Consider the following 12192-nt stretch of genomic DNA (forward strand, 5'->3'; position numbering starts at 1 on the left):
AGTGCTTTAAACTTTTGGGATTAGCCAGGAAAGTTCGAAAATACCTTCAATCGTAAACGTCAACGTATGTGCTGCATTCCACACCGAGAAAAAACTACGAGCTTTATATCCCAGTTAAACTTGTTCCGGAACTGGTTCGGATATCTGAATGGAGTCAGTATGTATTAGCAAATTTACCCAAGATTCCACGCGGCCTTTTCCTGTCGAAAGGAACGGCCGCGCTTCATGAAACACCGCGCTTACCCGATCTGTCATAATATCGCAAAGTTGCATAACGAAAGGCTGAATGAGAACACAAGTTGTTCCAAAAATCAGCCCTGACGTTTTGCAACGTTTTGTACAGGTTGAGTATACCAGATGCAATGGTGCCAAATTCACCAGGCTCAGTAAAATTCAAAAATTCTTTCTAGATTGCAGAATTGATAAAATTGGTTTAAAGAGCTATACCTATCAATCAAATTCTGTTTTAAAAATTGTCCTTGCGTTTAAACCAAAATGGGAGGCTTATTACTACCGCAAGTAGCAAATGCAAGTACTACAAGTGGTGCGGCGTGTGCGTTTCAGTGAATGTCTCAATAAGGTTTCCAACTCAAATGCAACAACCGATTCCGACACAATCGGTTTCAGAATCGTTTGTTGCATTTGAGCTGGAATCGATACTGGTTCCATTCAGGATTCTGAATCAAATTCCGAATTATTTGACCGGGATATCACATGGGATTTTAATCAGGATTTGAAGCTTACACGCAGAAATTTATTTATGCATCGATGGCATACTTTTCTATCTGCCTCTCGTTTCTTCTGCTGTAAATTTTATGCATTGGACATATTCGGTCTATCCACTCATTGAATACTTACTAGAAGTGTATGCTAGAAAATTCATAAAAATTACAGCAGAATAAAAGAGACGGGAATAGAAAGTATGCTAACTATGCATATTTTTGTTTCTCAATGTACTGTACACCTCAGGAATTTGATCACGGGATTTTGTTCCCCTTGCCATAAAAGAGAGGTGGATTTTCGTTTATCCGTGACCAAAAAAAAGTCTACACGGAAAAATCAAGATCCCGAAGTGTGAAGGCTAGCTAGTCGGTAAACGTATCACGGGATTTGGGTCCCGGTTTATTTTAAATGGAGCTCGGGATTTCAAATCCTGTGGCTGGAAATGAGTCCACATAAAAATGGTAGTTTTCATGAAGTGAAATGATTCGCTGGTTGGACACTTTTTAACTGGACCGCTTTTTAGTTGGACCTCCGCTAGTTGGACCGTTGTCCAACTAAAAAGCATCTGAACGTCAAAATCTCATGTCAAATTGACTTTGATAATCTATTTAACAATCTTTTACACTACTAATGTCTTCTTTGGAGAGTTTTTGACATTTGTCAGTCGGACCAACTATCAAATTAAAATCCGTTAGTTGGACATAGGCTGTGGCCCAACCAACGAATCACGACTGCACTATCACTGTGCTGGTTTAAAAAAATCAAGGTCTGATTTACTTTCAACGTAACTTTGACAATCGTTAAATTGTGGAAAGCGTCCCCGCTTCTATTGTAACAGCCCCATAGAAAATCCATCTGATTTTCCAACCGACTAAATCGGCTTACGTCAGCGCAATCGGCCGCCTATGCAACCAATTAATCGGTCGATTGTTTCACCTACTCTTATGGGAGATTAACATGGGCGTCTGCCGACGCCACTACCGATTAAATATGACCGACAAAATCTGATGAAATCAGTCTATTTTAACTTATTAAATCGGTCGATTAGTTGATAGTTTAAAACTGGAACCAGGCTTGTTATTTCCTCACACAATGTGCCACAAAGAGCAAAATACACTGATTAAAAATAGAGCAGCACAAAAACACTGCGATGTGCAGAACGATCGCACAAAGAGAAGCTTGAAAACGATAAAGAGAAAGATCCATGCATCATCCCTGACTGGAACCAGATTTACACAGATTAAATCAGGCGATTAATATACCACCGAAAACCAACGTAGTCGAATAATTAGTCGGTCGACTGGAAAATTTCACAACTAGAGTTGGTGCTCCTATAGTTGAGGTGTACCTATAGTTGCAGTAGTGGGTTATACGCCTAACTAAGGTACCAACCATCAACAATTTTTTTTTTATCGATTCGCCGTACTAAGATTATGCGACAATAAACCTGTTATCCTTGAAATTCGCTCAAAAATCTGTTGAAAAAATGTATTTTCTTAGAATTTTGAGCTCCCTTGCACCTATAGTTGATCTAGTGTACTTATAGTTGAAATCAATGGGATTTGCAACAATAGGAACCGAAATTAGCGATCGCACCACTATTGATACATGTGTTCCCATAGTGGTACAAGCGGTTTTGAATTCATAAATTGGTTATTAAACAATCTTTATATTTTTCCTATTAAGTAGGGATTGAAAGCTTTCATTTAATATATTATCATTGCCCATAGATCCATTCATCGATTTTTTAGCAAAAGTTTACCTTAACCCATTATTGCCCAACCTACTATATATAGTAGGTGCTGAGAATAACTCCTATTACTCAAGAAATAATGCAGAACAGGCATTATAAATGAGTTAATATTGTTCATATACTCTTGCAGAATAAGTTTGGAGAAGTTAAAGCGGTTAAACCCGTGTTTATGTATTGTTTTTATTAAATTTTTCCTTAAGGGGTTACACATTTTCTTCGGGATGAAAAGAATCGAATTTTTGTGAATTAGATATTCTGGAACTACATACGCTGAGGAAAATTTTCTAAATTTTTCATTAAGATCGGAATACTACAACTTGAGTTACAGCTATTTATAGACCGCTACCCATTTACCACTCGTAGGCGGTGCGTAGTGTTTGATACGATAGATCGTTGACTCGCTGCACCGACAGTAAAACTCGATTATCTCGGAGTTGTATTTTGTTGAAAAGTTAATTCGCGGCGATCACGATATCTCAGGAACCAATTAATCGATCAATCTTAAATTTTCACTGGTTGTTCCTTATTATGTCAGCTACTTTGAGTACAAAAATAATTTTACTGGAATGACCACATCATTTTTTTCGATCGGAAAACTCAATTTGTGATGCGAGTAAAAAATAAGTTGGGCAATAATGGGTTAAGTATGCGACTATTGGTACATCTACCCTATCAAATTTTCTATGGGGAGGCGAGCTGTACCGGAAATCATCACGTTTCCACCGGTTGATCCGACGGATTCTATGAGGAGAGAATGATGAGATCGCGACGAGTGCCGGCATAAGCAGTAAAAGAAAAGGCGATAAAAATAAATGCTTTACAACTTTTATTGAAGAACCTCGAAAACCTTTTCAAAACCAATCCAACTAAGCTAATTTCAAACAACACTGCTAGGACTAAATGGCTGTATACAAAAACTTACGGACGTAACATAAAAACACAAATCTATGCTTCTGTCTGGAAGACGAGATAAACATTAGGGCGAAATGGAGCTGTCCCTTTGTTTCGGGACCGAACACAAACGGCGAAATGGAGATCAATCTTTCAAAGGGGATTGATCGATCGTAGTGGTAGGCCCCTTTGTCTGCGGTGCCCAACGCGAAGGATCTATTCACGGCACTCGAACAAATCAACGAAAAGAAGACGTAAAACTGGACTGTGATAGAAAGGAATACTGCCCCAAGTAACCACTAAGCCGTTAAAATGGAATCAATTCGGTTCTATAGTCGCTTATAGATCAAGGGTAGCAGAGCTTATAGGTTCAATATCGTACTTTAGTGCTGCTTAAAGGCCACTTTTGGCGAAATATTCGGCTGATATACTGCCTACTCCTACTTTTTCCACCGCGCCTATGGAGATATGTCAAAACAATTTGTGGTGGGTAGAACCCATTGGTTGAAAAAAAAACAAAGCAAAAACAGATAATAAAAAGTTTTTTTCTCATTCTTCTTTCATGGTCTTTCTGTCGCATGCGCCATTTGTTTTTTTTGCAGTACGGCTTACGTTTCAGACTCGAACTACTGCTTTTAGAAGATTTGGAAGTTACTTTGCTCCAGCGCGTTTGCCGTTTGATCCATTTGGGAGTTGGCTAATCTAACTGATATTTGCCGTTCTTAAATTGAGAGATTTGTTGTGATTATACTTATAATTGGGCGCAAGGTTTTGATCATATTTTTTAAAACTATCGTTAGATGTATACTAAATTGAAACAAATCATCGCAATGTACCATATCATTTTATGGCTCGAAGATTTTGTGCCCTTTAATTTGTTTACGACGACATGCCCAAACCTCGGAAGCTGATAATTTAGAATTTATTGTTCAGAGTAATGGAAATGTCAACTATAACAGGCATTAAACTGGCATCGGTGACTACCGTATCCGGCTTATAGCTACAGAGTATAAAAGCTCTACAATAGAGCCTCATATACCCATATACGACCTGTTTTAATGCTTAAAATTCGTAGTGCTTATAAGCATTAACAAAGCTTGTATAAAGCTTATAGACATTTGCAAAGCTTGTATAGAACCTATAAGCATCGAAAAGCTGTTATAAGGTGAATATAATGCTTGCTTTAGTGCTTAATGGTTACTTGGGTGGCTAAATACTATTGACCGCCGCCGGCGCAGGCTGTTCTTTATTTCGTTTCACTATATGGTACAAACCGACCGGTCGGATGACATCTTGAATTTCCCCTACTGCTATGAAATGTTGACGAAAGGCGCTGAAATAGTGGTTTACTGCTGTTGATGCGGTTAGGATGGCTGAATCACTACCGGTGTTAAGAGATGGTGTAAAGAACTGGTTAGAAACAAGACTGGGATTTGCCAAAGCCGCGTTTTTCTATTTGGCTCCGCTTTAACTATATCAGGATAAGTCGTAATTCTGGCTGCCTCTAGTTAGTACCCGGCAGATACTATCTAAACCAGCAAGAATTATGCATAAATATTTGAGTACAGTTCAACAATTTGAATACGTTTATAACTTAATTACATAATTATTAAATATAATACAGTGACAAAAAATATAAAACCAGGTGATATATTTTTATAAAAGACTGTCACACCCTCGGGTACAAATGTACAATGATGATATATTTGCGTTGTGCAGTGTGAAATTGCGATGAGTGTCCAGTCAGCAATTGTGTTCTGCCGCAACAGAGACTAAATAAATATTCTACCTATTTTATGGCAAGAAACAAAATAAAAACGGAACTATGGCAAATTATCGAAATTAAAGCCAGCGTTTATACTTAAACTAAAAAAGTTTGATAAAAGATTCCAAATCGTTAAATAGGAGTTGAAATAAAGCACGAAAATTTCAATATCAATATTTTCTCAGCTTGTTCTCATTGATCCCTATATAAATATTGATATAGAATTGCGAGTAATTGATTTTTTAATGGCACATTTCGAATCATCCTCGGCCATTCCATTCCATTATAAAGTAATATTGAAAATTAGAATCCATTCCGAACTAACCAATGTCAATCTTTATCAGAATTTTATATTGTAAGTTCATTTCATCAACAATTCACGGAGTGTCATCCCGCTCGGCTGAAATCCATACTGAATCCATTCAGAATTTCGAACCGGATCCGGAATGGGTTTAACTTGCCCCGGTGTACCATATTGAAAAATGAATGTTACAGGGTTGTTACAATTTCATGCGATTTGGTACATTTTCGACCATATTAGGCAACACTTTCAAAACGAATGTAAATATAAATAAAACAAAATAAAACCTGTTGCATTTTGCAGTGTTCGAATGAAACAAATTAGTAATTCTAACCAGTTTTTTAGGATTTTTAATGAAAAAAGCAGGTAGACGTATCAGCAAAATATGGAGCAATATTTAAAGAAGCACTACGACGAGGAAATCACTAATTTACTGAACAATTCAGATGATTTGGTTCACGTTTCACTGGCTGTTAAGTAAGTTGAACCTAATGAGATAATATCGATATTACGCACCTCCTGGAATCATCTTCCTCTATTGAACAGCTTAGCCCATATCCAGCAAAAACAACTCGCGCTGTACGATGCCTTGCTTCGCGATCCTCACCAACAACTGCCCAAATGGAACACAAGTCTAGTAGAAGCACAGAAATCGCTCATCGAAGGAAACATGTTCCTCGAGCCGGACTTCCAAATCAAGCATAACTGCCATGTCCGGTTCGTCAACATGCCGCAGACGGCTGCTCAGGCGGTGCGCAAAGTTGCATTCCCCAACAACGACCACGTAGGTCAGTTTCTCCAGATAAAGGGCAGGGTGTTCCGAATGTCGCAAGCCAATTTTCTGGAGTTTAAACGAGAGTACGTTTGCAACCGTTGTCAGCATGAATTCATTCTGGAAGCTCAGTACGAACAGAGCTATGTGTTTGATCCGCCTCGATGCTGTCCGATGGCTAGCGAAACCGGATGCAAAGGTTTTCCGCAGCAAAAAAATGGACAACCACAGCCCGATTATTGCCGACATTTTCAGGTATTTATGATTTAGTTTCTTTTAAGTGGTTATTATAAAATTTGCTTTTGGTAGGAGGTGCGAGTTCAGGAGATTATGAGTGAAAAGAATGTGCCAACCATGCTTGTTATTACACTCGAAAATGACCTGGTGGATAGTTGCCAGCCGGGAGATTGTGTAACCGTTGTTGGGACAATGGAACGTCGCTGGGCTCCGCTGATGCCAGGAAAGAAGACTTTAGCTACCGTTTCGATGAGGGCAAACAGTGTATCAAAGGACGAAAGTAAAACGGCATTTGGGAAGGATTTGCCAGAACATCTTGTTTTCACAAGAGCCGAATGGCAAAATACTGTCAAGGATATCGGAGAACTAGCGGCAAGGGATGTGCTGGTACAGTCGATATGCCCGGAGATTTATGGATTGTATCCGGTGAAGCTTGCTTTGGCTCTTGCGCTAGCTAGCTGTACCGAGCGATATATGGGCGGTGGGACGACCATTCGGGGACATTCGCATTTGCTGCTTGTTGGTGATCCGGGGTTGGCTAAATCTCGGCTGTTGAAATGTGCTTCAGAAATTGCAGTTCGTTCGGTGTTTACTACGGGAGTGGGATGTTCCGCCGCCGGTTTGACAGCTGCTGCCGTGAAGGAGGATGGCGAATGGCAGTTGGAGGCGGGAGCGCTGGTTTTAGCCGATGGTGGTATTTGCTGTATTGATGAGTTCAATCTGATGCGTGAAATGGACAAGGGGTCACTTCACGAAGCGATGGAACAGCAACGGATAAGTATGGCTAAGGCCGGGTTGGTTTGCAAGTTAAGTTCACGGTGTGTCGTGTTGGCTGCTACCAATCCGAAGAATTTGTTTTCCATGGCTGAAATGGAGGTGAAATCAAGTCTGGGAATCGGTGGACCACTGCTGAGTCGATTTGATCTTGTGCTGACGCTTTGCGATTCCGGAGATGTAGAGTGGGACCGTCCGGTTTCGAATCATGTTTTGTCATTTTCCGTAAGCGAAGAATCTAGAGAAAAGTTTGCGCAGACACCTTTCGGAGGGCACTGGGATTTGGAGCGGCTGCAGACTCATTTCCAGGCGATTCGGGATATTCATCCAAAAATAACGGACGATGCCAATACTATATTATGTAGGTAGAATCAACGTGTTGGTAAAACTGAATTTAATGACCAATATTTTTACCATTACAGCGGCGTACTATAAACGTTGCCGGACGGATGCAGCAGGTTCCTGTGCTCGCACAACCGCCCGCTTATTGGACAGTTTGGTTCGGCTATCACAAGCGTACGCTCGGTTGATGTTTCGTGAAGAAGTTACTGCTCTGGATGCGTTGATTACTATTCGGCTTATGGATTCCAGTTGGGGATTCGGAAGAGTATTTTGTCCGATCGATTTAATTCGAGCTCCGCTTCCGTTGGGCCCCGATTCGGTGGAAATAGTTGAGATGTTGCAGCAGCTACAACTTACTCAACTCGTGCAAGAAATTGCGATCGATCAGGTAGACGAATCAAAAGTAGATCAGTACCGGAAGAAATTAGCTGCTGAAGCTAAACAGAAGGAGTCAGCTCCAGTGTGCAGTTGGGATTCCGTCAGCACTCAACCGCTGAATAGATTTGAGGAGCAAGTTCTTAGGGAGTTGGATAATAATAAGACTGACGAACCTACGGTCGTTGAAACCGATCACGTTCAATCGCAAAAACGCAAAACACTGGAAGATGGCAGTGATCTTTATTCGAAGTACTCATTTACCCAGCACAAGAAGAATACCGTCAAAAAGATCAAAGGCAGTGAACCGGTAAAATCTCATTCACCTAAAACGTCGAAAAAAAGTACATCTAAGAGCACTCCGGAAACTGATCCTAAATTAAAAGAAAATTTAGGTAACGACGAACTGGATTGTATCCTAAGTAGTTTGCGGCAAAATTTTTTGCAGGAATTGTCGAAAGCTACCCAACCGGAGAAACCGAGTGATAATCCAGATGGAATTACACCCCGGACTAGTCAGTCGAATGTTAGTTTTCCACTGATCAGCAGTGGAAGGTCCCGAGCATCACGAGAAGAATCTTTCAACGCCATGCTTGATGTGAGCAGTCTGTTGGATGATGACAGTGATGAGGACGTTAACATCGCTAGTCAATCAAAAGACGAACAAACGGCCAGTCTAGCATCTACGGAAACTGGTCTCAGCGTGTTTGATGATTCTGCTATCTTTAAAACAAATACCGTAGAAACAACAGAAATGTCCTCACGTTTTAGTAAGGATCATGCTCTGCTCGTTAATCCCATTGAGCCAAGCTCCAGTGTTCCTACGAGTAAATTCACGTTTAAACGACCCCACCGAGAACAGTTAATGGCCACAGAACCATCACCCGCATCGACCATACGGCATACAAATGAAAGCCCCATTCGCACTGACGAGAATTTGCGATTATCTGAGCAAGTGCCCATCGAACAATCTGGTTCGAGCGTAGCAAGTAAAGACCAATCCCAATCAAGATTCCAATGTAGTTGGCCAAGAAGACAAGCCGTTTCCACGCAACCCGTTTCTGAAGCAACTGTTTCGCGTGATGAATCGAAAGCCACTCCCGCTAAGACAAATCCCGTACAGGTTAGTCAACTACTGGATTTTCTGAACGAAGACGACATTTTTGGCCAGCAGGAAAATAATAATCCTTCGGAAAGTAGCTGTCAGCGGAAGCAATTGTCCAAGCAAACTTTGAACAAGATGCGAGAGTTCGAGTTTGTTCGAAGGGAAGATGACACAGTTCGGGCCGATACCGTCGAACCAAAGGATGACAGCGCTTATGAGTCTCAGTCGGCAGGGACGAGTGAGAACAAAAGTGGGGGAAGTAAGGTAAACAAGTTTGTGGAGACTGGCGTTTTTGTGACCCTTGGAGAACAAAGAGATCCGGACGAGGATTTGGCATTCTTAGATGCAATTGATTTTTGATTTTGTAAGGGAAATACATTACAAAAATAATGTAAATATTAGTCCTTGTAGTACATTTTTGGTGTAGAGTGGGTCTGATCAGCACTTCTGCCCTAGTCAAAAAATGCGTGCCTCCCTCAACTCAAACTTAAACTAAGACGGATTAGCGCGTGGACGCTACATAAACACCTCTTTCAATTTGGATAAATTAATTTGGCATTGTTATTACTATTGTGAAGCATTCTTACCTTTCCATTTCCATAATTTACCTTGACGTCAGAATTTACTACCTATTTGTCAGTATTTCTTTGTGTATTTCTTTTTTCCCTTGATCTTAAAATTTTTGTCATCTAACTTCACTTTTCTCCATGAATTCTGCTTCCTTTTAAGAATTTTTTATTTGGATTTCATTTACTGCTTTCTTTTTCTTGTCATTTCTACTCTACCTTATGTTACTTGATGTGCTACAGCTGCTTCTCGATGCGCCTACGCCGAATGGAGTATCCTTCTCCTTTGGACTCGATCCTAGGCCAATCGCTTCCAGTCACTCTGAACGTTGAGCGCCCTCAGGTTCTCCTCAACCGCACAAAGCTTCACAATATCCATTTTTCATTCTCCTGCTTACCGCCGAGTATGGTTCGAAGCATCTTACGCTCGAATACTCTGAACGCTCTACGGTCGACGTCCATGCTTCATGGCCCTATAAACCTACCGGGGGAATCAGGGTCGTATATAGAGCGAGTTTCGTCTTCGTTCGCAGACTGCGGTGTCGCAACCGGACGTTTGGCTGTGCCCAGACAGCTCCTTGGCTGCCGTTGCACGGCTGTACATTGCCAATTGTAATACTCCGTTTATTTATTATTTTTTTTTCTCTCTGACGATGTTTGGCTCAGACCATCAGATCCATAAAGCCAAGGCTTGTGAATGTTGGGTTGCTAAAAGCACCCTTCTCGACCGTACTAATACTCTTTGCTGCCACTACTTACATGCATTTTTTTTTGCTATCTTTGACCGCATCGAATATGTATTTATATTTATGTATTAATCAAACATTCTTTTTAATTATTTTAAGGTATTCGGCTACTGCTTTATACTCCCTTCTGTCTTTTTTAATCAAGATCGTGTGAATTGGAATATTGTTATTTAACATTGGATAGTTTGACCTTATTGTGTTAAACTTTTTGCACTCATACAGAAGGTGATGAAGATCTTCAGTGACGTCACATTCTTCGCATTTATCGTTTCTGATTAGATTCCAACTAGCTAGTCTTTCTTTCGTTGCCGTGTGTCCCGTTCTTATTCGGCCCATTGTTATTACTTCCGATGTTTCTAGTAATAGTCCTTTGAACCATGGTTTTCTACTGACTTTGTCTGAGTGTCTGAAATGAAATTTGCCCTTTTCCTGTGAAATCATTGTATATTTTTCCTGCCAGTTTTGTAGTATTTCATCCTTGAAAATTATTAAAGTATCGTCTTTGGAGTAATTTATGTCTTCTATTCTGTTATTGGTTGTTCCCAATTTTGCTGCTTTGTCAGCCTCATCATTTCCAAATAGTCGAATATGTCCGGGTATCCATTGTATTTTTATCGTAATCAAATTTGAGGTGAGTATTTCATTTAATAATTCAATAATTAAATTGTTGTCTGTTTTCATAGGGTTGCACAATAGTGTACAAGTACTCTTGGAATCTGTAAATATAACTATTTCTTTGAGTTGCTTTGCTTTTGCATATTCTATTGCCTTTGTGATTGCTATTATTTCAGCACTCATGATCGTAAAACCAGTTTTAAGTTTCCCACTACATGAAATTTGTTGCTGCGGATCGTAGTATCCGTAACCTACCTGAGAGTTTATTATTGAACCATCTGTGTATAGATGGTAATATGTTTTGTAATATTTTTCTATTAATTCTGTAACTATTAATTTTTGTATGTTGATGGCCAAATTTTGCTTTTTTATTCCTTTGATATGATCTTTTACTGTAAATACTTTTTCTAGTTGTGATATTATAGGGACGAGTTTTGTTTTTTGGGACATTTGAAAAAATTGATAATTATTTAATGAAGCTATTTTTTCTATATATGATGAATGTTTTGGTATATAGTTGATTCTCATTAACTCGTATAAGTTGTCTAGCATTGGACTATTTTTAAAATAAACTATTTTAGTTATTTCTTTCAGGGCTAATTGTTCGGCTCTCAGTTTAAGAGGTATTTCTCCAGCCTCATATAATACTACGTGATTTGGTGTCGACCTTAACAATCTCAGTGCTGTCCTTAGAGATAAGAGATGTGTCGATTCTAACTTTGTGAATGCTGTTTGTGAAGCTGCCGCCGTTATTGTTATCCCATAGTCTAAATGCGGTCTTACTATTGCTTTGGCTATTCTTAATAGTTGTTCTGGGTGTGCACCGGATTTTTTCTTACTAATCATTTTCAGTATGTTTATTTTTTTCTTTGCTTTGATTGTTGCTTCTTGGATTTGGACTTTATATGTTAGTTTCGAATCAATGTGTATTCCTAAGATTTTATGGTTTTCTTTCACATTAACTGGTATGTTATCAATTTTTATGTCTATGTTAGGATTATACTTGTTAATAAAAACTATGGCTGCTGATTTGTCTGGGTTTAGTTCCATTCCTATTTCTTTGAATGCAAAGGATAGTCTGAAGAGGAACTTGTTCATTTTTATAGCTGCTACTCTAGTGTTGAAACTTTTTACTATAGCTGTGAAGTCATCTGCGAATTGGATTAGGATTTCGTCTTCTTGGGCAACTGTGTGTATTATTTTACTATATATATTGAATAATATCGG

General features: G+C 39.4%; 1 protein-coding gene across 1 annotated transcript; it reads left to right on the plus strand.

Annotated features, from left to right (window-relative positions):
• The first annotated feature begins 5715 nt into the window (after positions 1-5715).
• On the plus strand, positions 5716-9531 carry LOC131685954 (DNA helicase MCM9-like). Its single transcript, XM_058969986.1, has 4 exons — positions 5716-5910; positions 5980-6460; positions 6515-7577; positions 7639-9531. The coding sequence occupies exons 1-4, from the start codon at positions 5819-5821 to the stop codon at positions 9396-9398; spliced, it is 3396 nt and encodes a 1131-aa protein (XP_058825969.1). The 5' UTR covers positions 5716-5818; the 3' UTR covers positions 9399-9531.
• Positions 9532-12192: the final 2661 nt, after the last annotated feature.

Source organism: Topomyia yanbarensis, chromosome 2 (assembly GCF_030247195.1).
Source record: "Topomyia yanbarensis strain Yona2022 chromosome 2, ASM3024719v1, whole genome shotgun sequence".
NCBI lineage: Eukaryota > Metazoa > Arthropoda > Insecta > Diptera > Culicidae > Topomyia > Topomyia yanbarensis.